The sequence below is a fragment of the Acomys russatus genome, chromosome 4 (assembly GCF_903995435.1).
Source record: "Acomys russatus chromosome 4, mAcoRus1.1, whole genome shotgun sequence".
In the NCBI taxonomy this organism is placed as follows: Eukaryota; Metazoa; Chordata; class Mammalia; order Rodentia; family Muridae; genus Acomys; species Acomys russatus.
In genome coordinates this window covers 4,818,607-4,846,384 of record NC_067140.1, presented here as the reverse complement: position 1 = coordinate 4,846,384, position 27,778 = coordinate 4,818,607, and the positions used below count along the sequence as shown (strand labels likewise).

The 27,778-nt window shown below is 49.4% G+C and overlaps 1 protein-coding gene across 6 annotated transcripts; it reads left to right on the top strand.

Moving 5' to 3' along the window:
- The first annotated feature begins 223 nt into the window (after positions 1-223).
- Positions 224-27,539, top strand: Ggt7 (gamma-glutamyltransferase 7). Of its 6 annotated transcripts, none has more exons than XM_051143587.1 (15): positions 224-483; positions 9,332-9,567; positions 9,801-9,952; positions 11,111-11,228; positions 12,546-12,707; positions 12,887-12,995; positions 13,288-13,484; positions 14,525-14,612; positions 16,794-16,921; positions 17,088-17,176; positions 20,719-20,868; positions 20,991-21,108; positions 21,794-21,931; positions 23,161-23,260; positions 26,879-27,539. In XM_051143587.1, exons 1-15 carry the CDS (start codon positions 315-317, stop codon positions 27,040-27,042), a joined length of 2,118 nt encoding a protein of 705 aa, XP_050999544.1. In that variant the 5' UTR covers positions 224-314; the 3' UTR covers positions 27,043-27,539. The 6 variants fall into 6 exon arrangements, with proteins under 6 accessions (XP_050999544.1, XP_050999550.1, XP_050999546.1 ...); XM_051143593.1 differs by having other exon boundaries at positions 227-483; positions 12,640-12,707; positions 12,922-12,995; positions 23,161-23,253; XM_051143589.1 differs by having other exon boundaries at positions 228-483; positions 11,111-11,240; positions 12,640-12,707; positions 12,922-12,995.
- Positions 27,540-27,778: the final 239 nt, after the last annotated feature.

Sequence of the window (27,778 nt, the reverse complement as noted above, 5' to 3'; positions counted from 1 at the left end):
CCTAGGAGCGTATGGAATCTGCGCTGGATTCAGACTGCAAAGAGGAATGGCTAGGGATTGCATGAGGAGCCTAGAGTAACGACCTCTTGCCGGCAACCTTCCTCTGCCCTCCGGGTTCCCATCCTCCTGCACCTGCGCGCACGCTGCAAGCAGTAGACTATAAGCAGACGGGGGCGAGTCAGCTTAGGACATTTCTGAGGGTGGGGGCGCCCCCTCCCGGCTGTCCAGGAGCTCAGACCCCGCCCTCCGCCCTCGCACCCCCCTCTCCACAGCCACTTCCGGCAGGCGCTGCGCTGCTGGGGGTTAGGGTGAGGATGGCGGCAGAGAACGAGGCTAGTCAGGAGAGCGCCCTAGGCGCCTACTCGCCAGTGGACTACATGAGCATCACCAGCTTCCCGCGCCTGCCCGAGGACGAGCCAGCACCTGCGGCCCCGCTGAGGGGCCGCAAGGACGAGGACGCCTTCCTGGGAGACCCGGATACCGGTGAGGCCCTCTGGCCCCATCCCTGCCCCGCCTTGGGGGTGGGGGTGGGGGGCTCCCGGTCCTCCTCCTGTTCTGAGCATCCACTCTCAGTCTCTCATCCCCTTCATTCATCCTCTTCGTCCTGGACCTCTTCTTTTCTTCTCCCTCAGCCCTGTTAACTGTGTGGTGGGGAGAGGGGTATTTTTGCCTTAGAGGCGTAGGATGCGACACACGGGAGAGGATGCAGGGACTGCAGTAGGAGGGATTATGATTACATTTTAGGAAGAACCTATTGAGGAGGAAGAGATGCTGGAGGAGAGAGCCTAAAGACCAGCCTAAAGACCAGCTGTGGTCACCTAGTAAAGGCTTTTCTCTAGTCACAGAGGACAGGGTAGAAGAAACCAAGTCAGAGACTGCAGCCGGAGGGAGGGCTGGAGTCTAGATCTTAAGGAGAACTTCACCACAGCCAGGGATTATGGGAAGCAGAGAGTCCGGAGAAGAGCCGGGGGAATCTATCTCTTCATGTCCAGAGACGGGTAAAGAAAAGATTATTCCCCTCTGTCTGGGAATTGTGGGTATTGCGAGACAAGGGGATGGGACTGCATGACCTCTCAAAGTCCTTGGGGACCAGTGTGCCTTTGTGTTCTGTGGATTACCGTACCCTTCCCAGACATGTTAGCCAGGCTGCTGGGAGCTTCTGATCAGCAACCAGATCTGTTTCCCAGGAAGCAGTCCCCAGATTTTACTGTGTTCTCACCCCTCTGCAGAAACTGAAGGAGATGGGGGGTCAGGAAAGGAAAGGAGGCTTGAGAGAGAGAGAGAGAGAGCAGGAGGCCAAGAGCTCTCTGGGTATAGTCCTTCCCTTGTGCTCGCTCTCCTACCCATGTGGGCAGCTCTATACTCCCCCACCCCCACCCCCGCCCATTCTTTACCCTGCATCCCTCTGCCCTCTTTCCTTCCACGTCACTTCCTGGCATTAGAGCCTTCTTCTGCCTCCCTCTCTGTCTCCCTCCTGGTGGTGCCTACACTTGGGCTTTCTCCCTTCCTGTACTGGAGGATGCTGCTTCTCAGGCCCCAGGCTCTTCCTAGCCTGGCTCTTCTGTTCTCACTCCTGGCCTGGCAACTGGCAATTCTCTCCCACTTTTTGGCCGTATGGTTCTGACCCGCGGGTCCCACCAACCCGGCTGGATCACATTTTAACCTGTGATGGGAATGAGAAAGGGATGTGGAGACTTTGGGTCCTCAAATGTCAGAGCTGCCCATCAAAACTAATTGGGGGTGGGGGGAGGTAGTAGCCTTGGCAGTAGAAGGGAGACTGTGGGAATGCACTTCCTGGTGGAACCAGCCTTCTGGTCATCTATTGATACCAGCCATCTGGTCAATCCAGCTTTTCTATTCAGGGATCAAGAGTAATGCAGTCGTGACTCACTACCGTGTAGTAGCTGTGCCTGCCCTGTACTGGGCCTTAATTTTCTCTTCCAGTTCACCAGAGAATGCCCATCTGTTCTAAATAACCTGCCTTCTCCTGGCCCCTCGTCAAAGTCATTGCTTTATAAAGAAGGCTGCAGTTATTTCTTTGGGCGGTTACGTGATTACTGCATGCCTATAAAGCCTCTAATGGCAGGGGTTGTGGCTTTCTTTTATTCATAATTCTCTCTCTGGCATTCAGCAAAGTGTTGGGTACTCAATAAATAATTGTTGAACGAGTAGATGAAAGACAGAAAAGGCCAGGATGAAATAATGACAGGGAACGGAATTCCTGAGCCTCAGGAATGCCTTGGGGGATTTCAGTGAAGGCTGTGTCCTGATGTGCGTGACAATTCGGCAGAGAGGGCCTGGGGGGCTAACTCAGCAGTAGAACACTTGCCTAGAAATTTAACTTAGACCCTGGTTACCTGAGCTCCTGGGAACTTAAATCTTACCACCAGAGTATACACCAAGGTTCCCAGGACTTGGCTTGGAGGGCCTTGCTGTCACAACCATGTAAACATCTTGATGCCATGTCACCTAGGCCTGTTTCCAAGTCCCAGGACTCTTTTGGTCCAGCTAGACCAGCTTGTAGGCAGACATGACCTTCTATAGTCTCAACCTAGTAGTGCCACCTAGTGGCACTGCCCTGTCTTCTTAGCCAGGACCTTGGTTGTGCCTGGCTAGCCCTATAGCCTGGCACTCTCCAAAATCAAGTGTCAGGCATCCCACAGCAGGCCCCAGAGACAAGAGAGCTAGACCATGAGTGCTCCAAGGTTAGGAAACGCTCTCTCTCCTTTCCTCTCTTCCTCACAGAAGCCTTGTGAGCCTTCCTCTCCCAGGAATTAGCCTCCGGGCTCTTGCAGATACCCAGCCTTCAACTGTATAGAATTCAAGTCCAGCCTAGGACGTGTGATAACTGTTTTTTTTTTAAAAACATGGAGGAGAAAGAAAATTAAATATTTTGACCAGCTACCTTCAGACAGCAAGACTCCCTGTGTCTCACAAATTCAGGATAATCAAAATTAAAGCCACCTTTCTCTGAAAGCAGACCAAGTTTCTGTTTGTTTAACTGGTTGTTTTCTGTTTTCCCCATTTGTTTTGGGATTGAGACCTTAATCTGTAGTTCTGGTTGGTCTGGAACTCACTGTGGGGCTGAGGCTGTCCTGGAACCTTCTGTTGTAATGCACACTGGCCTCAGACTGGGTGTAGCTTCAGCCCCCTGGGTGATGGGATTGCAAATTTGAGCCACAATGCCTGTCTCTAATAAACATTTCTCTTCTGGCCCCAAACCAATCTTTTCCCAGTATGTCACTCTTGCTATTTGTCAATGGGATTACTACCTTACCATGTACACAGGGCACATGTCACATACTCAAGAACCTTTCCCTCATAGTTTTGAAGATTTTTTTCTCATCATATAATTTTGCTAAATAAATAAGTACCTTGATATGCTGGATGAATAATCTTAAGTAGAGCCAGTTGTGGTAGGGCTGTATTATCTTCGTTTTTAAGTCATCTTACCTCATTGGAGAAAACAAACTGAAAAGCGGGTACCTGGAAATAACATCTAAAATTAGCTAGTAGGGTTGGATTTTTGCTTATTTGCATTTTTTTCTCGGACAAGCTTCCTGTATCTCAGTGAACCTTTGACCTCCTGGGCCTTCTGCTTCTCCCTCTCAAGTACAGGGATCAGGGATGTCTGCCGCTACACTCACCCCGCTTATTACATTGTTTTGGGGGATTGGAAATAGCTGCCGCTGCCACGTGGGGCAGTAGAAAGGAGGCTGTCAAGTGACACAGAGTCCCAGTTCTCCCACTTATTTGTGTTGTGGCCTGAGTCAGGCCGTACCACCTAGCCTCAGTCTGTTTATGTGTAAAGTGAGGAGAGTGGAGCCTAGCTCAGGAAGTCATGGAAATCGTTTAATGAGAAAGTATATGCAAAACACCTAGTGTGTCATCAGCATCGGTAAATACAAGCTCTTGCTGGGGAGATGGCGCAGTTGGGTAAAAGCCCCTGCTACCCAAGTGTATGGGCCTTAGTTCAAATCTCCAGACCCCATGTAAAAAGCTAAGTATGACCATGCTTCTACAGTGGGATGGGCCAGTGAGCCTGGTGTGCCTCAGGCAAGATCGAAGACCAGGCTCGAGGCCCAAGGCTGTCCTCTAAGTTCCACGCGTGCTGGAGTCCCTGAAGTTACATACAAGAGCATGCGTGCCTATGGACACACATCAGATATCCATATACCACACACACACACACCTCATACAATAAGTAAATAAAAGTTCAAACCCCCTTCTTGCTGTTCTTTTGGTACTTGGAAGGGCCAAAGAGGGTTTTGTATCCGCAGTGGATGTTTTCTTTTTCCTTTTTTTTTTTTCATAGTGGATGTTTTCTATTTGTCTGTTTAATGAATTCTCATTTACAGACCGCTAGCAATGATGTTGTGGTTTAGAAACAAACATGGCTAGCTAAGGGAGACCCCCCCCCCACCGAAGACAAACTTTTAAAAAATTATTGTATTATTTTATGCATGTCGGTGTTCTGCCTGCACGGCATGCAAGAAGTGCATGAGGCGGCCAGAAGAGGGCGCCGGATTCCCTGGAACTGGAGTTACAGACCCTCGTGAATCTCCCTCGTGTGGTTGCTGGAAATCAAACCCAGGCCTTCTAGAAGGGCAGTTGGTGCTCTTAACCTCTGGGCCACCTCTCCAGCCGGCCTGACAAGCTTTTTTTTAAAGCATCAGGTACAGATGTGGTGCACAGGTATACATGCAGGCAAAACACATCCATAAAATTACAATAAAATAAAATAATTTTAAAAGTAAAAGAATTAAAAAGCTACATATTATTATTTGCTTAATGTAAAAACAAACAAAAAATAGTTTAAAAAAAAAAGTAAAAGTCTCCATCTCTCTCTCTCTCTCTCTTTTTTTTTTTTTCAAGGCAGGGTTTTTCTGTGTGGCCCTGGCTATCCTGGAACTCACTCTGTAGACCAGGCTGGCCTTGAACTCAGAGATCTGCCTGCCTCTGCCACCCAAGTTCTGGGATTAAAGGCCTGTGCCACCAACCCTGGCCTTTTTTTTTTTAAATCTTTAATTATGTGTACATGTGCTTATTTGCATGTGCGTGCAGTGCCCCCAGAGGCCAGAGCCATCAGATCCCCTGAAGCTGGAGGTACAGACAGGTAGGAATCACCCAGCAGGGGTCCTGGGAACTGAACTCCAGTTCTCAGAAAGACCAGCACACATTCGTAGCCTCAGAGCCAGTCACCCAGTCTCACCCTCCAGCTCTTCTGGTTGTTGACTTTGGAGATAGAGTCTTTCTATTATGAAGTTCTGGCTATCCTGGAACTCCCTGTGTAGACCAGGCTGGCCTTGAACTCACAGATCCGTCTGCTTCTATCTCCTGAGTGCTGGGGTGAAGGGTGTGCACCACTTTGCCTGGCCACCCTCCAGTTCTTATCTCTGTGTAGTTTTTACTTTTTTTCCCCCCCGAGACAGGGTTTCTCTGTGTAGCCTTGACTATCCCGGACTTGCTTTATAGACCAGGCTGGCCTTGAACGCACAGTGATCTGCCTGCCTCTGCCTCCCGAGTGCTGGGATTAAAGGCGTGCACCACCACCACCGCCCGGCTTGTAGTTTTTACTTTTAATTTCAAAGTATATATGTTAAAATTGTAAAGGAGTCTAACTGCTGAAAAGATAGCTCAATCAGAGATCCAGATTAAAACAAAAAACAAAAAAACAAACAATAACAACAACAAACCCAATCAAACAAAAAACTGGGTATGGTGCAAATGACACAGCACCAAGCTTGCCATCCTGAGTTCAGTGCCAGGGTCTATATGGTGGAAGGAGAGAACCAACTCCTACAAATTGTCTTCTGACTTTCATATGTGGTCATGTGTGTACACTTTCACACACACAAATCCACCCACAACAAATAAGTAAGTAAACAAATAACTGTAATGTAATAAAATTCTTAAAAAAAAAAAAAACCAAAGAACAAACCAGCCAGGCATGATGACATGCATGCAAGCGAATGTACATGCACACAGAAAGAGATAAAAATAAAATGGTATAGGGCTGCCGAGATGGTTCCATGGGTAAGAGCACTTGCCACGCAAGCCCGATGGCTTGAATTTGATCCATCTCTAATCCCAAAACTCCTTCAGTAAGATAGGTGGCTGCTGAAGAATTGCCTGGGAGCTTGCCTGTCGTCTAGCTCGGCTTATGAAGAGCAGCTGAAACAAGAAGCGAGACTCTGCCCTCAACAAAGAGAAAGGGGAGAAGCAGCCCCAGAAAACTGTCCTCCTCCCCCCAACACACAAAATCAATTTATAACAGTTTTTTAGAGGAATATAAGTCAGACATGGTGGCTCACACCCATACGCACAGTACTCAGGAGGCAAAGACAGGCAGATTGCCTCAAATTGGAGGGCAGCCTGGTCTACTTGGAAAGTTCAAAGTTAGCTAAGGCTGCCTCTCTCACAAATACACACACCACCAAAAACAAAAACAACAAAACAAAACACCCCCCCCAAAAAAACCAAATATACACACTAAAAGTAAGGATGGAAGTAGAATTTTTTTCAATCAAAACATTTATTTACCTTATTCCAACCTAAAGTATCTTTTCTTGAAAGTGGCCATTGTAGCTGGGTGTGGTGGCACACGCCTTTAATCTCAGTACTTGGGAGGCAGAAGCAGGTGGATTGCTGTGAGTTCGAGGCCAGCCTGGTCTACAGAGTGAGTCCAGGACAGCCAAGGCTCAAAAAACAAAAACGAACAAACAAAAGTGGCCACTGTAAATGCATTCTAATAAATTTTGCACATATCATTATTTTATCTATGCTATTTATTTATTTGTGTTTTTTGAAGCAAGATTTCCTCTGTGTAGCCCTGGATGTCCTGGAATTCTCTGTAGACCAGCCTGGCCTACAACTCTAAGATCTGCCTGCTTCTGCCCCTGCCCTCCCCATCCCCCATGCACCAGTGCTGGGATTAAAGGCATGTGCCACCACTGCGTGGCTGTATGTAGTTGTTTTTTTTGTTGTTGTTTGTTTTTTGTTTGTTTGTTTTGGTTTTTCGAGACAGGGTTTCTCTGTGTAGCCTTGACTGTCCTGGACTCGCTTTGTAGATCAGGCTGGCCTTGAACTCACAGTGATCCGCCTGCCTCTGCCTCCCGAGTGCTGGGATTAAAGGCGTGTGCCACCACGCCCAGCCTTGTAGTTTCTTATTTACATAAAAGATGGAGGTGTGAGTCTTGGAGGGCCTTAAGCACCAAGTCAGTCAAAGACCTTGGATTTTTATAGAGTAAACATGAAAAATACGACAGTCAAAATTTAATGTTATCATTTAAATGTTTAAACCTATAAGAACTTATTGTGTTTTAAAGCTATCCTCTTATTTCCTTGTTCATAAATATCTAGAACTTTCTGATCAAATGTTTAAACCTATAAGAACTTATTGTGTTTTAAAGCCATCCTCTTATTTCCTTGTTCATAAATATCTAGAACTTTCTGATCTCTGGGGAATAGGTCCAAGGGTAACTGCATCCAGAGGAGAGGACTATGGGTAAGAGAAGGTGTTACACCCGCTCCAAGTGCATGGGGAGGCCAGAGCAAGACCTCGGCCTTTCCTCCATCACTCTCTACCTCAGCCCTTGAGACAGTCCAACACATCCATCACTTCCTGGAAACCTGCATCTGACCCGTGTGTCAGAGAGTAGCTGCATTATTCAAGGAGACTTGAAGTGACTCGTCCATCAGCGGCTTTCAACTCTCCCTCCACTCCATTCTGATTTCCTCCAGGCTGTTCTTCACACAGCAACCTGAGGGATCATTTGAAAACACAAAGCAGATGGTGTCTTAGTCAGTGTTCTGTTGCTGTGAAGAGACACCATGGCCACAGCAACTCTTGTTTTTAAAAGCGTTGGTTGGGGCTGGCTTACAGCTTCAGATGGTGAGTTCATGGTGGTCGTGGCTGGAGAAGTAGCCCGCTTGGGCTTTTGAAACCTCAAAGCCCACCCTCAATGGCATACTTCCTCCAACAAGGCCACACCCCCTCCTCATCCTTTCAAGTAGGACCATTCCCTGATAACCAAGCATTCAAAGAATATGAGTCTCTGGGGACCACTCTTCTTCAAACCGCCATAGATGGCTTCCCAGTCTCGTGCCTCTCTAGTAGCCTAGCAGAACAGGTCAAGTTCTCAGTGTGTCCGGAGGACCAGCCTCCATGCTGACTGGTTTCCCCGCCCCCCATGCTGACTGATTTCCCCGCCCCCCATGCTGACTGGTTTCCCCCGCCCCTCTTTTGCGGCCACACCAGAGCCACCAGACCTTAGTTATTTCTTTCAGCCTTCGAATTGGTTCCTAGTTTAGGGCCTTTGAACCTGCTGCTCTCTCTCCCTGGAACACTCTCCGTGTAACTCCTTGCTCTCCCAGCGGCAGCCCTTTCTGATCCCTTCATCCTCAGTTCAAGTCATTTCCTCTCCAGGCCCTTCCTTGACTTCCCTGCTAACTAGTCCCCCTTCCCTCTTCACATTCATTTCATGCCCTGGTATGAGTGAGTATGTGTATAAGTGTGAGTGTGCATGTATGTATGTATGCACATGTGCGTGCATGCGTGCGTATGCTTGCTCATGGGAGCATGATTGGAGGCCATAGTAGAACCTTGGGTATCTTCCTCTACTAGCTGAGACAGTCTCTCACTGAACCGGAAGCTGGCTTTTGTGGGCTAGGTTGGCTGAGGAGCTAGCTTCCAGGCTCAGCATGTCTGCCCCACAGTGGTGTCATGGGCGTTTTAGGTGGGTGCTGGGGAGTTGAACTCAGGTCCTCATGCTTGCAGAGCAAGCACACTTACCACTGAGCCAACTCCCCAGCTCCTGATGCTTTTTATAACAGCTGCCACAACTTGTTGACTTGTGTATTTTCTTTTCCTCCACTAGCCTGAGAACGTCTTGCAGAGGTGGCAATTATCTAGTCTAGCGTAGAGCCAGACTTATAGTAGGCTCTTGTATCTAGTGAATGAGTGAATTCGTGGAGCAAGGTTGGAGGCCAAGGTAGTTGGCTTGATGGTGGTAGCTTCCTTGTCCTGGAGACTGGTACCCAGCTAGGACAGGCTAAGGGTTTCCAGGGGAGGCTGAACACCTCACACTCCTGGCTGTCCTCAGCCCCGGCAGGAATCCAGCCTTTCAGTTGGCCACTTTAAGGTCTTTTTCCACTTGAGGACTGCTTTCCTGTGGGCCCTAAGGTGTGTCAAAGTGGAGGTAAACTGAGCGGTGCTGGGCATTGGGGTTTGTGTGATGGGCGGGGCGAGGGGAGCAGTGTGGAACGCCCCGCCCTCAGGGCTGCTGGGCCAAGTAGTAAGCTGCCAGACCGACACCCTGCGGCCCCACAGACCCGGACTCCTTCCTGAAGTCGGCCCGGCTACAGCGGCTGCCTTCGTCATCGTCCGAGATGGGCAGCCAGGACGGGTCACCACTACGGGAGACACGCAAGGACCCATTCTCAGCTGCTGCAGCCGAGTGCTCCTGCCGCCAGGACGGACTCACAGTCATCGTCACCGCCTGCCTCACTTTCGCCACGGGTGTCACCGTTGCGCTGGTCATGCAAATCTACTTCGGGGATCCCCAGGTGAGGGGAGCAGATGGGCAGAAGGGAACTTGGGAGAAGGGGGTGAGGAAAAGCCTGATGGGAGTAGAATGGCTGGGAAGATGGGACGGGAAGCGGTGACCTGAAAGAGGATGGTCCCAAAGGAAATGGCTCTGAGAATCAAGAGGACGCGAAAGCCGAGGTTCTAGGTTAATGGAGATGCTTTGATGTTGGTGGAGGGCCCTACTAGCCTGCCCTTCTTTTTTTGCTCTTAGATCTTCCAGCAGGGTGCTGTGGTGACTGATGCCTCCCGGTGCACGGCGCTGGGCATGGAGGTGCTCAGTAAACAAGGCTCTTCCGTGGATGCAGCTGTGGCAGCAGCCTTGTGTTTGGGGATTGTGGCTCCACACAGTTCTGGCCTGGGCGGGTAAGGAGGCCTGGGTCCCTCAAACCTATTTCTTGCCTCTGGTCTATGGGCCGGGCTGCAGGTTTCTCTTGGTTTGGTTTAAGGTGAAGGTGGTCCGTACTTGCATTTTGTCTTTCAATGCCCGGTTTTTCCCTGCATGGAGTCAGAAGCACAGGCCATATGGAAGGTATGGAGGTGTGTTCAGAAGCTTGCATGGTTTTCCACCAGGAGAGAAACTCTTGTGATGTATAAAGTGAGCTACATAGGAAGCAATAGGGGAACCAGTTAAGGCAGTGGTGTGCCAGCTTTTAGGCTTGCAAATCCCTGTAACTCTCATGAAAACTGTGGACACACCCCAGGCTCCTAGTTCTTAAAACCAAAGCTACAAACTAGACACTCAAAAGCCAGATGCAGCAGCTAGGCTGATTTGGTTTGCAAGGGTTTTTGTTTTTGTTTTTTGTTTTTATCATTTTAAGTTTGCTGTTGTTAAAATGTGGATAGTTTTCATAAAAATCCAGGTTGCTAACATCTCGGGAGCAGTCAGGAGATCTGGCAACATGGAGCCCACATTCCTATGTGGCTACAGTTACCTAAAGTTGAGCAGAGTCCTTCCCATGGTGGTTCAGGGTGCTGGCCACTTTGCTGTGGATCCAACCACTCGGGTTATCTATCTACCCCGATTTCCTTACTCTGTTACTCGGCTGCACACGTTTAACTTTGCCACCCGTATCTCAGATGTAAATACGCTACAGAAAAGGAGCAAGCCGACAAAAAAACCCTTCTCTCCTTGGTAGGACCAACCCTCCAGGCTCTACCAACGAAATTCCCCTTTTGGCCTCGCATGGTGTGTCCTTACATAATCCGGTCCTGGCGGAATGGAGGGGTACACAGAGTAGGCAGGTGCAGGAAGCTGGCAGGAGTCCAGCTCTGGTCTAGGGAGGGCCCGTTCCCCAAGTCTCTGCATTTTTCTTAATCACGGATTAAAGTCTCCAGTAACCTGGGTCCCCTACTGCCTAGATTTCACCCTTTGTAGGATGGCTGGGTTCCCACTGGGGAGGTGGCTCCCCAGGTAGGCAAACGGGCCTACAACCTCCGCCCAGGGGATTAAGGGAGCTGTAGTTTAATCCTTCAGAAAGTTGATGGGTCCTCATCGCCTTCCACTTTCTGTGTCCGTCCCAGCGGGGGGGTGATGCTGGTACATGACATCCGGCGCAACGAGAGCCGCCTGATCGACTTCCGGGAGTCGGCGCCAGGGGCTCTCAGGGAAGAGGCCCTGCAGAGATCCTGGGATACCAAGGTGGGGACCCTGGTGAGAAGAGAGGGTCCAGAGGGAGGGGGAGGCCCCCCTTTATTCCCTTCCGCTAACCTGAGCATTGATTTGCAACATATTTACTATGGGATGGCAAAATGAGTTGGGGAGAAATGGCCCGGGGCTACGGAATGACAGGCAGCTAGCTTCCCCCAGTGTACAGCAATGAACAGGGACTAATGAGAGGGCTCAATTGGTAATGGCATTCGTCTCCAAGGCTGACACCCTAAGTTTGCGCTCCAGGACTCACATAGTAGAAAGAGAAGAATGGATTCCTACAAGAACGCCTCTCATCTACATCACCCACATCATGGTCTCTGCGCGCACTCATTTACATACACACATAAGCAGATTAATTAACTAAACATAACTTTAAAAGTAAAGTTAAATGGACAAGAAAAAGTCGCATGACTAATAACAGATAACACGGCAACATCTTACTTCTCTGGCTGTCCTCCCTGGCTGGAAGAAAGTACAGGGCCACCTTTGTGGACCTCGAGGTATCACGCAGTTGTGGCCTTAAAACTCGTCTATCTCAGCCAGGCAGTGGTGGCGCACACCTTTAAACCCAGCACTCGGGAGGCAGAGGCAGGCAGATCTCTGAGTTCGAGGCCAGCCTGGTCTACAAAGTGAGTCCAGGACAGCCAGGGCTACACAGAGAGACCCTACCTTGAGAAACCAGAGCAAACAAATTCCCCTCTCTCTCACTCTAAGCCTGATGACACAACCTTTCCAGGCTGCGTCATATTGGGAGAAAGAAACGCTAGTGGCAAACCCACTAGTGGGAGCATAGGAGGAAAGAGAGTAGTGTGGGCAAGTAGGTATTTAGTGCCACGGCAAAAAACAAACACACCCCTGACCAGTCAGTGGTGGCATGTGAGGATGAACTGGCCAAATCGAGGTCCTTTGTTCAGTACTTAAAAAGACAAGGGCGCCTGTTACCCACTGTGAACTAATTTTACCTAGATTGATTGTGCCCTGCTTGGTTTATGAAATCCCTCAACTATGGGAGACAAAGACCTTCCTGCATTTACATATAGGAAGTTAGGGATGAGGCTGGGCATGGTGGCGCACGCCTGTAATCTTAGCACTCGGGAGGCAGGGGCCGGCAGATCTCTGTGAGTTCGAGGCCAGCCTGGTCTACAAAGTGAGTCCAGGACAGCCAAGGCTACACAGAGAAACGCTATCTTGGAAAAACAAACAAACAGAAAACAAAACAGGGTCAGGGATGGGGAAGAGGTACCCTGTGGGGGAAAGCTTGCCCCTCTCCTGGGATACTTGGCCTATGTCTCTCCTCTGTGCCAGCCATTCCTGGCTTGGGGCTCTGCGGAGTTCAGCCCAGCCCCCCCCCTTCCAGTGACCTGGTCTCCTCTCTCCCTCGCCTGCCCGCCTTGCCCAGCCTGGGCTCTTGGTGGGGGTTCCCGGAATGGTGAAAGGGCTACACGAAGCTCATCAGCTCTATGGCAGGTAAAGACCTCCCCTGGGGACCAGGGGTCTCTGCCTACTTCCCTCTCCTTGGGTGGTCTCCTACTGTCCTCCTGCATTCTTCCTTCCCAACTCCCCTTCCTAATATCCCCTTCCCTTGCCAGGGTTCTCCTTCCCAGGAACCCCCCTTCCCCCAGGACCCCTCCTCCTCCTCCCCCCAGGACCTCCTCCACCCCCTGCTCTCCGGCCCCTTCAGGCTGCCCTGGTCCCAAGTCCTGGCCTTCGCAGCAGCTGTGGCCCAAGATGGCTTCAACGTGACCCATGATCTAGGTCAGTGGGGCCTGGAGGTAGGGGGGAAGGCACAAAGCTCATGGGGAGGCCTTTGAGATTTGGGCCCCGAGCGAAAAGGATTCTTTTTTCCAGTTGACACCTCAAATTTCTTCCCATCCCTCCCGCTCTTCCATGGAGGCAGCCTCCAGCGAGAGGATCTGGGAAGGGCCTATATATCTTTACCCGACTATGACAGGCCTCTGGGAGCTCTCAGAGCCAGTCACAGAGCCTTCATCCACCCCACCAGTCTCAGCACTGCCCACCCAGCATCTCTCCCCTCCCCCTCCCCCAGCCCATGCCTTGGCTGAGCAGCTGCCTCCCAATGCATCTGACCGCTTCCTGGAGACTTTCCTGCCATTGGGCCACCCGCCTTTGCCTGGTTCCCTGCTGCGACGCCCCGATCTAGCCGAGGTGCTGGAGCTACTCGGGATCTCTGGCCCCACTGCTTTCTACAATGGTGGCAACCTCACACTGGAGATGGTAGCTGAGGTGAGTGTGACTGTGGGAGAGATGGGGCATGCGCAGTGACTGGGTGTTTGCCTCTGGCGACAGAAATGAGACCAGTGGTTATTAAGGACATGGGTAAAGAGGTTCTGTCTTGAGAGGGAGCAGCTGGGTTTCTTGGGGCTGCTGCTAGCTCTACAGGGCTTGGACCTGTTTCTTCCCAGGCCTGGTGGAAATTGAGCAAACAGTCTCAGTTCGCCCAGGCATAGAATCTTCCCTGTTCTCTCTGGGATTTTACAAGAACTGATGGCAATGTTGACATAGGAGATTGACACCTAATTCCAAAGAGGCTTCATCTGGGTTGATAGTGGGGACTGAGAATATTGTCAAGGGAAAGTTCAAGAGCAGGGTACTCAGACCAATTGAGGTGTGCACTGCTGTGCACTGGGGGCATTTATCTAAGCCTCGGGGGTACACCGCAGGGATTATATAGGTGTGCCATTCAGTACGAAGTGCATTCCCTGTATCAGTCACTGTGTTTTATTAACCTGCCAGACACACAAGTCGATGAGTAGTTCACCGAGGGGAGATACATCAAAAGTTTTACCTCTAGAAAGTACAAGAAAGATTGATAGTTGTAATACTAATTTAAGATTGGCATGGGGCTGGAGAAATGGCTCGGTGGTGAAGCACACTGGCTGCTCCTCTAGAGGGCCAGGTTTGCTTCCCAGCATCCACAGTAGCTGACAGAGCTGTTTGTCACTCCGGTTCCACGATGCCCTCTTCTGGCCTCCAAGGGCACTGTGTGCGTGTGGTGCACAAACCCACATGCAGACAAAACACCCATACCCATAAAATAACAAAATAATTTAAAATTATTTTTTAGAAAGGTCATCAATGGGATGAACACAACGGTTTGCACAAGTCTAGTGCACTCCTCAGCAAAGAGTGTTCAACTATGTGGCATAGAGTCAGTCCTACCAATGCCATTCAAAGTTCATAGTTTTGTAGTAGCCTGTTTGGCGGAGGGCCATCCGTCCTCACAGGCTCACCATGGGGGGGGTGGATGTTTTTCTCCCCTCCAGGCTCAGCATGCAGGGGGTGTCATAACCGAAGAGGACTTCAGCAACTATAGCGCCCTCATGGAGAAGCCTGTTTGTGGAGTGTACCGAGGTGACCTCTCCCCCAGCTCCCAAGGGCCCCCACTCGGGAGAAGCTTTCTAGTCCATGGCCACTTTTTTTTGGTTGGTTTTTTTGTTTGTTTGTTTTGTTTTTTGTTTTTTTTGTTTTTGTTTTTGTTTTTGGTTTTTGGTTTTTCGAGACCGCATTTCTCTGTGTAGCCTTGATTATCCTGGACTCTGTAGACCAGGCTGGCCTCGAACTCACAGTGATCCACCTGCCTCTGCCTCCCGAGTGCTGGGATTAAAGGCGTGCGCCACCACAGCCCGGCCATGGCCACATTTCTTTAGTCTGGAAACTTCTCTCCATGTCACAGGAGATAAACAGAGGCAATGAGCTCCCTAGGCAGCCAACTGTTGAAACAAGCCAGAGCCAGCCTTCTGAAATAACCATCGGGTCAGTTACCCTAAGTGACTAGAGTGTGGGGGGCACCTAGCCGGCAGCTAAGACCTGGAAGTTTGGGGTCCTGGACATGGCTTTTCCTTTTCTCATTTGGGGCTTTGTTACTTATTTGCTTTCTCATAGTGCTGGGAATTGGGCCTTCCACAGAGGACAAAGTCCCCATTGCTGAAGTGCGTCTTGGGTTGTCTTGATTTGGGTCCTGTGTTGCCTCAGCTTTCCTTCTAGCTCCCTTCTCATGGGCTGTGCATCCCAAGAATTTGTCAGACCAGAGTCCACATAAGGGCAGAGTAAACGCCTAAATACAATCACAGACTTTCCCCCTCACTGACAGTAAAAGACACCTGAGACCTAGGGGCAGAATCGAACAACTCAGAAGCCCATCAGAAACTTAGAAAGCCAAGCCTATGGGCGCGTGTGCCACTTCATATTTGCTGACCCAAAGATGGTGGGTGCTAGGACCCTCTGGAGTTTTTAGGTTCTGTCCTCTCTAGGAAGGACAGGTTACTTCAAGCCCTGGGTGAGGCTTCCTCTGAGCTCATGTTTCCAGGCTCCTGTCCTTCCTACCTCCTTATCCAGAGGTAGTTGTGTATGACAGAGAGGAAGGAAAGTAGCTCTGGAGTCAGGAAGGCCTAGGTGAGCATCAGCTGTACCCCCTGCCTTGGGCATCCCACTCCGAGTCTTGGTTCCCTCCTAGAAACGGAGACAATGCTAGTGTCTGCATCTCAGGGTGCCCACAGGACTTGATGAGCTAACCTAGGAAGTAGACACTGAGTCCATACTGGATTTATTGTTTTTCCTTCCTTCCCAGCCTGGGTTGTCTCAGCAGTCTGGTACCTACAGTGTTATAGGCTCACCTCCTATAATCTTGGCCCAGTTGACTCTTTTTTTTTTTAAAGATTTATTTACTTATTATTTATACAGTGCTCTGCTTGCATGTACCGCTGCAGGCCAGAAGAGGGCACCAGATCTCATTATAGATGGTTGTGAGCCACCATGTGGTTGCTGGGAATTGAACTCAGGACCTTTGGAAGAGCAGGCAGTGCTCTTAACTTCTGAGCCATCTCCCCAGCCTGCCCAGTTGACTCTTTTTTTGTTTGTTTGTTTTTTTGTTTTTTTGTTTTTCGAGACAGGGTTTCTCTATGTAGCCTTGGCTGTCCTGGACTTGCTTTGTAGACCAGGCTGGCCCACCCAGTTGACTCTTATGCCTCAGTTTCTGCCACTGTTTAATGAGGTTGATTAGACAAGCCGGGTGGTTGCTGTCAGTGTCCCGTGCCTCTGGTGTTGTTGTTATTCTTTTAATGTCCAACCACTGAGTAACTGAGTAGGAGGAGATGGCTGATGCTCCTAAGAAGTTCCAGGTTGAGTGGAACCATCAGGGCCCTTGCACGGTTCCTGGCCTCGGGGAGGGATCGAAGGAAGTCCATAGCAGACCAGGATTCTATAGACATTTGGTCACCTGTCCCTATTTTGCCAGTGACTGGCAAAGCCACAGATTTAGTATGTGTACTGCCAAAGTGAGTGCAGCCCAGCTCCTTTTAAGTCTGAGTTTTCTCCTATGGCAGAGGAGGCTGAAGACCAGCGCCTGCCTTCGAGTTTGGCTCTGCCTTTGGCCAGCGTGTGAACTTCAGTGGGTCCCTTTTGCCTCTGAGCTCTTTCTTTCCTCGTCTGATAAGGGCTGTCACTGTGTGTGTAACGATGGGATGTGCATATGGGATATCCACATGACAATGACTTGACCCTCTCCTGCCATCTGGTCATTTCCTATCCTTTCAGGTCACCTGGTTCTCAGCCCCCCACCCCCACACACAGGCCCAGCCCTCATCAGTGCTCTCAACATCCTGGAGGGCTTCAACCTTACCAGCCTGGTGCCGCGTGAGCAGGCCCTTCACTGGGTAGCAGAGGTAAGGCCCACTCTTCCACCTCACCTGGCTCTGGGGACACTAGCAGTGGGAAAATGGAGTACATCCTTGGAGCAGGACGAAAGCACCTTTGAGTTCTGAGGATTCTCCAAGTGAGAGTGCTGGGAGGGGCCCGGAAGGCTTTTCCACACCCCTGCTCTGTTTCCAGACCCTGAAGATCGCATTGGCCCTGGCTAGCAGACTGGGAGACCCTGTCTATGACTCTACCATCACCGAGAGCATGGACGACATGCTCAGGTTTGTCCTGGGACATGACTCTGGGTACAGCAGAAACCGGGGTGGATGTGGGAGAAGGGATCGGGTAAAAAGCTCATGAAGTCTCAAGCCCCTTCCAAATGAACCGAAACTCAGTGCTAGACACTAGGAGCCTCTGGCTGTATCACCTTCCCTGTCTGCAGAGTGAGTTGGTCAACTGCTTATGAGTCCATTTTGACCTTTACATGAACTTAACCTGTATGGGCACAGCTGTCCTCCACTTTGAGCAGAAAAGGAATCTCCGAGACAAGCAAAATAGTCCCCATGCAAGTGTCGGAGGTGGTGTGGGTTTTGAGGGGTTATAGCTTGGATGGCAGCACAGTGGTGAGTTATGCTGTGGTGAGACCACCCCTGTTAGGCCTTCACTGTAGTATTTGTAGCTGTCGCTCTGGGAACATAATTTAAACTAAGTCTGTCTCCACAAGGAGCCTGACAATACTGCATCACTCTCTGAGGTTTTGATGATAATGACATGTAAGTAAATAACATTGGAAGCATTTCGCACATTAACTGGGAACATGGTAAATGTGCAATAAATGCAATTCATCGTTATTCATTGGCCATAGAGGTGAGAAGAGGTTGATTGCCGGACTACCGCTGTACTTGATTTACAGTCTAGCTCCAGGAAAATTAGAAGTCAAAAATGCGGTTAATGTAAATTTGTACTGCGACTCAAACACCACTCTATGAATTAAATGGTAAGCAACTTATAATTTAAGAGCAAAATGACGGTAATTGGGAGATTTCAGAGAAAGTGATGCATAGTTGCCGATAACAGGAATAAGCTCAAGAGGTCTCTTGCACTGCGTGGTGCTTAGTATACTTTGAATAACAGAGAGTTAGGTGTATTCACCCCAGAAATGATAACTGTGCACTGTCATAGTTGTTAGCCGGTTTAACAGCTCCTCCATGCGGATACAACCACTTCAAAACGCCAGACTGGTGGCTCAGGCCTATAATTCCAGACTTCAAGAGGATGAGGCAGGAGGATTGCCGTAAGTTCAAGGTCAGCTGAGACTAGGTAGTAGGTCGCAGGTCAGCCTGAGCTAGAGTGTGAATGGCTGTATAAGGACTACATTTAATTTTATCTGTCAGCTTAAAAAATATGCTCAATGGGTTAGTGCACGGGGGTGGGGGGTGGGCTGAGTTTGAATCCCCAGAGCCCATATGAAAACCTGGCGTGGGTGTCTGTAACTCTAGCGACCTCTGAAGGGGAAGGTAGGAGACAGAGATAGACTTCCCAGAAGCTAGCCTGGCATGTGCAGTGGGAAAAACAGCAGAGAGCCTGCCGCAAGCAAAGGGAACAGTGAGGACAGATACCCATGGTTGCCCTCTGACCTCGACATGTACATCCTGTCATGTGTACACATGCACACATTGCACACGCGTGTGCATGCGCACGCACACACACACACACACACACACACACACACACACCAGACGTTAATATGCTGGGCCCCAGAATTCTGGAGGCAGAGGCAGGCAATATCTGTGATTTTAAGGCCAGCCTGGTCTACATAATGTGAGTACCAGGCCAGCCAGGGCTAGAAAGAGAGATTCTGTCTCAAAACACAAAAGCAAAAGTTAATATCGTTTGTCAAAATAAGGCAAAAAATAAGAACAGTGAACACTAGTGAACATCAAAGCACCAAGGACAAAAGGAAGCCTGAAAACTTAAGCTCCTCCCTGCTACCCACAGCCCGTGTAGCTCACTCTGGGTGGTCATCAGCCTTTTGGGTTGAAAACCAAATCAAAGTCTTTGCTTAGCCCTTCTAACTTATCGACTGCAGATCACATAGCCCAACGCACAGTTTCTAGCAGTGATAATGGAGAACCTCAATTGGGCTTTATGCCTGGAAACTTTAGCTCTAAAACATGCTTGCGTTGACAGGAAACATAGGCAACAGCTGCAGTCAGTAAATAGTTTGAGGGACTTTTTTCCCCCTCTTCTTTTTTTGTTTTTTTTTGGGGGGGGCAGGGTTTCTCTGTGTAGCCCTGGCTGTCCTGGACTCACAGCGATCTACCTGCCTCTGCCTCCCTGAGTGCTGGGGTTAAGGGCCTGCGCCACGATACCCTCTTCAGCCAGTAAGTAGCTATTCCGGGCTTACCTTGTTTTTTTTTTTTAACCTTGAGAACAACAACAAGAACAACGACAAACCTCTAATAACAGATAAAGATCTCCATACACAAAAATCTTTCCTCAGCTAAAACACTGCAGCTTTCTCCTCCTCCTCCTTCGTGGGGGATAGAATCTTGCTGCATGGCCAAGCCTGGCCTGGAACCCTGTGCAGTTCTAGCTCCGACCTAACGCTTAAAAATCTTCCAAGTCTGCCTTCTGTTTTGTTTTTGTGGGTTTTTTGTTGTTGTTGTTGTTGTTTTTGTTTTTTGTTATTTTGAGACAGGGTTTCTCTGTGTAGCCTTGGCTGTCCCGGACTCCCTTTGTAGACCAGGCTGGCCTCGAACTCACAGCGATCTGCCTGCCTCTGCCTCCCGAGTGCTGGGATTACAGGCGTGTGCCACCACGCCCGGCCCACGTCTGCCTTCTAAGTGCCGAGATTATGATCGTGTGCCAGCACTCTGGCTTTTAACTAATTTTTTTCCCTCCAAGACAGGGTTTCTCTGTGTAGCCTTGGCTGTCCTAGACTCACTTTGTAGACCAGGCTGGCTTCGAATTCATGAAGATCAGCCTGCCCCTGCCTCCCAAGTGCTGGGATTAAACACATGCACCACCACTGCCTGGCTAATTTTTTTTTAAACTTTATTTTAATTTATGTTGGTGAGGATGATGATGATGATGTGTGTGTAGGGGTCAGAGGTCAGCTTGATGGAGCCAGGTCTCCCTATTTATCTTCATGTGGTTTCTGGGGGTTGACCTCAGGTGGTTAGGCTTGCACAGAAAACACCTCTTACTAGCTGAGCCGTCTCACGGCCCAGTCTAAGTAAATTCTTAATGAACTTTAATTCCAAACTTCAAACATTAGGCCAAATCAATCAGGCTTGTTTATTCCAAACAAACATCTTTAGAGGATCCACTGGGCCTGGCCATTTCCATAGAAATGAATAGAGCCAAACAACTGTGACTCTTGATTGGAACATTACCTAAAATGAAAGGCTGGCTCTAGATTCTGAGTAGCACCCAACTAAATTGGTTCAGTTCAATAGTTATTTTCTGGGTGTTTGCTATGTGTTAGCAGTGTGATCTGCCTCTGTAGGCTTAATATTCCAGTGCAGAAGGCAGACTTAAAGCCGGGCCTGGTGGCACACGCCTGTAATCCCAGCACTCAGGGAGGCAGAGGCAGGCGGATCTCCGTGAGTTCGAGGCCAGCGTGGTCTACAAAGTGAATCCAGGACAGCCAAGGCTACACAGGGAAATCCTGTCTCAAAAAAGACAAAACAAAACAAAAAAAACAAGGAAGAAGAAGAAGAAGAGTCAGATAAGCAAGCAATCACGCAAACATCACAGACAGGTGGGATGTAATAAAAGCTTGCAGTGTTCTCATTCTTTTGCTTCCCCCTCTTTTCAGCAAGGTGGAGGCCGCCAACTTCCGGGGCCACATCAGTGACTCTCAGGCAGCCCCCGCCCCACTCCTGCCTGTCTATGAGCTGGACGGGGCTCCCACAGCTGCCCAGGTGCTGGTCATGGGCCCTGATGACTTCATTGTGGCCACAGTCAGGTATGATAGCTCAGGCTTAGAACCAGCAGCAAGAAATCATTCCAACCAAGATGGAAGTGCTAGGGGTTGGGTGGGGGCGGAGGCTGCCACAAGCCTCACCCAACCCCACTTCTACCCACCAGCTCCCTGAACCGGCCTTTTGGAAGTGGCCTCCTCACTCCCTCTGGGATCCTTCTCAACAGCCAGATGCTAGACTTCTCCTGGCCCAACAGGACTGCTAACCACTCTGCACCCAGCCTGGTAGGGTCTCGCTTCTCACACTCCGGGGGGCGGGGGGCGGCAGGGCTTGAGGCTAGGTACAACAGGCAGCACCATAGGGCCCCTTTCTTCACTATTTCCTTTAAGGAAACAAGATGTTCATCTCATTCCCATCCCTGCTAAGTCTGGAGCATGGAGGCCGGTGGGTCTAAGGAACCCTTGTGCCATTCATGATCTCAGTGTGGCTAGGGAAAGTCTTGCCTCCTTTCTGGACTGTGAGATCATTCACCCCCATTTAGTGTTTGGGAATCCTTCTAACATTAGAGGCATAAGATTACAAAATGCTGGGCTATTGGTGCTCAGATCTGTGACTGGACACCAAAGAGGGACCAAGAGGTGGAACTTAGATATTACCGTCCACTGGGAGACCAGCTCTTCTGCCCCTGCAAACTTTCCGTAGGGCAAAGACACAGAGACGGTCCAGTGGTAATTCTACTGTGCATTTTTCTTGGTTCAGTCTTTTCCCCTGCCATCCATACCTGCCTCACGGTTCCACTTTTCACTCGCCTCTCACTACTCAAGTCTTCCTGGAACACACGAACAGCACATTGCTGCCAAACTTGTGGACCGTGTAGAAGAAAAGAGGTGGGAAGGGTGGTGGACTGGCCTGTTCCCTGCGTTATCCCACTCTCTGTCTCCCTTTCTCATCTCTGCCCTCTGGCAACAGGAGAACTCGGTGCAGCCAGGGAAGCGGCCTCTCTCTTTCCTGCTGCCCACTGTAGTCCGACCAGCAGACGGACTCTGTGGGACCTACCTCGCCCTGGGGGCCAACGGAGCTGCCCGAGGCCTCAGTGGCCTGACCCAGGTGAGAGCTACTCCACTGTGGGTCTTTTGTCGGTCAGGAGCCACGCTGTGACCTGGTCTGCAGATGTCCCATGTAAACTCTGGGTTTTTTTCCATCCCTTTCCAGCAGTCACAGGCTAGACTGTATTGTGCCTGACCTATGCTGGCCACAGATGTGCTGGGCTGGGATTCATAGTGCAAGTGGGGCCCTGAAGATCTCTGTCTCCATGAGTTTCAGGGGAAATTGTAGGACCAGTCAAATGAAGAAGTGATCTAGAGTCTGGCTGCCTGTGTTCCATAAGCCTCAAATCCCATCACCCCCTGATCTGTCTCTGAATAGACCACCAGCCCTCCGTAAGGGTCTTATTTTGAAAGGAAGGTCCCGTTGCTCTCCAGAGTACCTTAAGCCAGTTCCATGAGTGCCTCGAGCACCCTACGCACACCGGGCTCGCATTCCGACAGGTGGTGATGAGCTAACTCTGCAATTGGAGTCCCTTGAGTTCAGCTGAAGTGCTGCCAGTCTTCAACTGTGTAATTAAAGCTAGGGAAATCGCTTAGCCTCTCTTGAGCCATCGTATCCTCATCTGTGGAGCAGATCACAGTAGTTAATATCACAGACGCCTTACTAAGTGCTAGGCACTATGGTGTGTGTGTGTGTGTGTGTGTGGTGTGTGATGTATGTGTGTGTGCAGGTGTGTGTGTGTATGTGTATTCCTGTGTGTGTATATATGTGTGTGTGTGTGTGAGTGTTGCGTGTCTGTGTGTGTTAGCCCCTTTAACTCTCCCGACTTTGGAAGGAATGATGTTTCGAGTTCACAGGAAACTGAAGCTCAGAGAGGCTAAACAGCTAGCTCAAGTTCATTCAGCTGTAGCTTTGAGTAGAAAGCTGAGTTCCAGAGTCTACCCAGCCCCTAACCACTGAGCTGGAACTCCCCACATTGTTCCCTGAACCCCCCTGTTAACCCTGCCTTGCCCAGAGAGAAGGGAAGGAAGCCCTGGGAATGACAGCCCACTAACGCTAGGAGCGCCTCTTCCTAAAACGCTAAAAGGGAGTCACACTTTTTCTGTCTCTCAGATTCTTCCTCTGTAAAATGGGGACAGCTGCCATAGGTCACCTATTTCCAAGGCCGTGACACACCCAGTGTGAGCTTTCTAAAGACTAAAGGGTTTGGGCTGAGCACAGGAACCGTGGCATCTTGAATCGTTGTTTTTTGAACAGCTCTGATGATTTTGCTTCTTGCCTGCCCTTAGGTTCTATTGAATGTCCTGACCTTGAACCGGAACCTGAGTGACAGCCTGGCCCGAGGACGCCTCCACCCAGACCTGCAGTCCAACCTCCTGCAGGTGGACAGTGAGTTCAGAACCGACTCCTATAGGCGGGCACAAGGGTGGGCGGAGAAGGGCTCTTCCCAAACTTTCCCTGCCTGGACCAACACTGACTTCCTTTTTGTGACAAATTCCTGTCAGACCAATGTAAGATCTGGGGACTGGAGCCATCTTGGCATTTCCTGACTTTGAGACCTTAGGAAAGCCATGTCTCCACTCTTGAGACTTCGTTTCCCCTCTATAAAATGAGATACAGCTATCTTCGCGCAAACTTCCATTCAGTAGTGTGTGATGAGCACACCTACTATGTGTCAAGCCTACTATGTGTCAAACATCATCCCAGCTATGAGGGGTACCACGCTGATAGGCAGACAGGAAAAATAATCAGAGAAATGTGAGCTACCAAGGGGAGGGTCAAGCTCGGCCGCAGCATCAGAGTAGGGCGTTATAATGGTACTTACAGGGGCCGGAGGCCTCTCTTTGGTGACATCTAAGCTGAGATCTGAAGAGAGAGAAAGCCACCGCCATGCCAAAAACTGGGGCAGAGCTTTGTAGGCTAAGAACAGGTACGGAGAACTCGGGCCAGGATTAGGCTTCATGTGTTTCCAGAAATAAAAAGAGACTGAGAAAAAAAAAAAAAAGAGACTGAGGTGAGTGAGGACGTGAGAGGATCAGAAAGGAGAGCAGGGACCCGATTGTGAACTTCAGGGGTCTATGGTGAGGACAGAGTTGCCCCTAACAACAAAAGCTTCATTTTGGTCACGGCTTAGTTTTATAAATAGGAAAACATTGCACTTTTGAGTAGTTGTTATTGCAAAGCTAGTTCAAAGAGGATCCAGAATTGGTTGAGACAGTCCTTGCTTTGTCACTGTCATCACTGCTTTCCAGACAAAGAAGCTCATGGAGGTTATAAACTAGTCAAAAATCTACCAGCAAGTGGCTTTGGGGGTCTTCACAGCAGAGGTGGCGACTGGCTGTGCCTTGAATTAGGAGTAGTGATTCGACATAAATGGCTTTCTGGACAGAAGGAACAATCTGTCAAAGACCCAGGAAGAGTGGCATTGGAGACCGGGTGTTTCCCGAGCTTCTGAGTTTACCTGGCACCTCTGTGATATCACACAGGCTCTGTTTCACTCTGTGCATACTTTCTACAGAGTCCCTTCTTTTTCCTAAGTGCAGTTTTAATCTAAAGCTTATGATCACAAATAGGGATTATTTGCAACAAATAATTGATGAATAGCTATTTAAAAATAAACTATATTTAGGTTACAATTAGGTGGTGGTGTCTGTAGAAGGCCTGGAGGATCACTGTCACTGTTTAAGAAGGTCAGGAAATGTTAGAGAGCAGAATGAAACTTGATCCTTGCCATAATCAAAAGGACAAAAAAAAAAAAAAAAAAAAAAAGTAAAACACAAAGGATATAGATTTCTGGTGTGATTATTTTATGCTGTTCAATAATATGACATTTTCTAGTGGCCAGGCATGGTGGCCCACATTAAAGGATCTCAGTACTCAGGAAAGCAGAGATTGGTGGATCTCTGTGAGCTTGAGGCTAGCCTGGTCTACATAGTGAGTTCCAGAACAGCCAGAGTTACATACTAGAGAGACTCTGCTTCAAAAAATCAAATAAATATAATAATAATAATAAATTTTCTTAAGAACCACCTAAAACCATCCTTAGTGGGGACATAAGAAGACCAAATCTTTATAGAGGAACAAAGGAGGTCACATTAGCAAGTCTTATCATTGAGGTCTAAGTTAAGACACACCCAACCGGAGGAGAGACTCAGGGCCTGACTTGCTTTCCTCAGGGGAGGTGGATTGAAAAAGAGGAGAACATGAGTCTGGAAAAGCCCCTGGGATATGGCCCAGGGCAGAAGATGATGGAAACCTGAACTCAAACCAGAGGTTAAGCAGTCACAATCTCACAAATATAGACTTTTACAGGGCACTGACCTTTAAGCACTGAGAAGCAGTCACAAACAAGGCAACCATCCTTTTAAAAACCATAAATTAAAGAGAGAGACACAGTCAATCAGTAGAAACAGTAATAAATACTTTCGGGGGGGGGGAATCAGGGGTTGCTGGGTACAGTGGTTCATGCCAGAGTTCAAGGCCAATCTGCTCTACATAGCAACTTCCAGGCCAGCAAGGAATATACAATAAGATACTCTCTCAAACAAAACAAATGAAATAGCAGGATGTGACTAGGGATGTAGGACAGTTGGTATGAGCCTCTAGGTTCTATCCCAGTGCCATTTCAACTGGACCCTGCGGTGCTTGCCCTTAGTCCCCGCACTTGGGCAGTAGAGGCAGGAGCATAGGAAGTTGAAGGTCATCCTTGGCTACCTAGGGATATTGGGAATCTGAGGTCAGCCAGGGCCACATGAGACCCCCATTTCAAAAGGAAGAAGGAAAAAAAAAGGAAAGAAGGCAGTGTTAACCTGGCAAACAGGCATTCTAGATGATAGGGACATTCTCAAAGAGGTGCCTTTTGACCAAGGACAGGAATGAGGTAAAGGAGCCAACTGTGTGACTATCAAGGGGAAAGCATTTCAACCCAAAATAATAGCAGGTACAAAGGCCTGTGTGTAAGAGACAATATCCAGTTAGCCAGAGAGACAGCAAGGATGCCAGTATGCCAGAGACAGCAAGGACACCAGTATGCCAGAGACAGCAAGGGCGCCAGTATGGCCAGAGAGACAGCAAGGGCGCCAGTATGGCCAGAGAGACAGCAAGGACGCCAGTATGGCCAGAGAGACAGCAAGGATGCCAGTATGGCCCTGTGGAGAACAGAAGGGACTCAGGGGAAGACTTTAGAGAGGGACTGGTGACCCAGACAATAGTGAGCCTTAGAGGCTTAGGTGGACTTTAAATTTTATTTTAAGACTTGTCAGAGCTGTTGGGGGGTTTTGAGTAGGGGAAGAATGCTTTTGGCTTGTGTGTGAAGCTGTAAAGAAGGCAGGACTTGAGCATTAAGTGGACCATGCAGTAATCTTCATGAGTAATGATGGTGATTTGGAGATAGCGGCCAGGCCTTTTGCCATTACTAAGAATGACTGCTTAGGGCCGGGTATGGTGGCACACGCCTTTAGTCCCAGCACTTGGGAGGCAGAAGCAGGTGGTTCTCTGAGAGTTTGAGGCCAGCTTTATCTTCAGAGTGAGTTCCAGGACAGCTAGAGCTACATAATAGGGAAACCCGGTCTCAAAAAACAAAAGCCCCGCACTCGGGAGGCAGAGGCAGGCGGATTGCTGTGAGTTCGAGGCCAGCCTGGTCTACAAAGTGAGTCCAGGATGGCCAAGGCTACACAGAGAAACCCTGTCTCAGAAAAAAAAAAAAGCCCCAAGCAAAACCAAACCAAGCAAGAATGACTGCTTATTGTTGGTCCCTGACTGTGTGTAAGGCACCAAGCCCAGTGCTTTCCATACACTGTCTCCTATAATCCCTGCAAAAACTTTATGCAGCAGGTTCCCTATAACCTTCTCCCCCAACCCCCATTGTGTGCATGAGGACAGCGAGGCTCACAAAAGGAAAGCAAAGTCACACACTTCCTGCTTGTTGAAACAGTCGTGACTCAAATCTGACTGTGAGGCCCCTGAGTCAGTGCTCTGATGCACATATGCTATGGGGATGGTTTTCAGGTGAGTTCACGGAGGAAGAGATTGAGTTTCTGGAAGCCAGGGGTCACCACGTGGAGAAGGTAGACGTCTTATCCTGGGTCCACGGCAGTCGGAGAACCAACAACTTCATCATCGGTGTGAAGGACCCTCGGAGCCCGGATGCAGCTGGAGCCACCATCCTGTAGTGCATTGGGGTGGGCGGGAATCTCTGCTCCCCGCCTTTGCATGTTCCCAGAGTCCCTCTTTCTCCCAGGTTTGGTCTCAGGGGGACCCCATGGATGCCTCAGATCAGGAGTCAGAGGGGATACTTAGCAAATCCTATCCCAGAGTAACTGGAAAATTCTCCAACTGGAGGCCTTTGGTGGTAATGGTGACGTCAGTGTCCATGACCAGGCAGGCAGGACCTTGAGGAGTCAGATGGCCTGTCTGTCCTCTCAGCCATGCTATTCTTGAGCTTAGGGATGTGCTTGCAAACCCTTCTCAAGGGTCTCACAACCCCAACACCTTCAGACTGGTCTGACCTAGGCCTTGTGTTCCAGCCCCCTTTTTCCTGTACCTGGCCCCATTTCTTAAGTGACTAGGATTTTTTTTTTTTTTAATTGGCCATCATAGGGAGAAGTAATCCTCCCCTTCCACCAGGTTTAGGAATGGGCCTTGCATTTGAAGGTCTCCAGGCAGTCGGGTGGGGGTGTAGGGGGGGTGGGTATCAGCTCAGGGGCTCCATTTGCAAAGGGGGAAATTAAAGAAAGAATATTGCTTAAACCATGACTCTGACTTGAGTTCTGTTTGACTGATGTAGTCATCACTTTCCCATTGCTCTGATAGAATACCCGGCAAGATGCGACTTAAGGGAGCAAAGGTTTACTTTGGCTGGAGTTGGAGGTGATCTAGCCCATCAGGCAGGAGTGTCATGGTGACAGA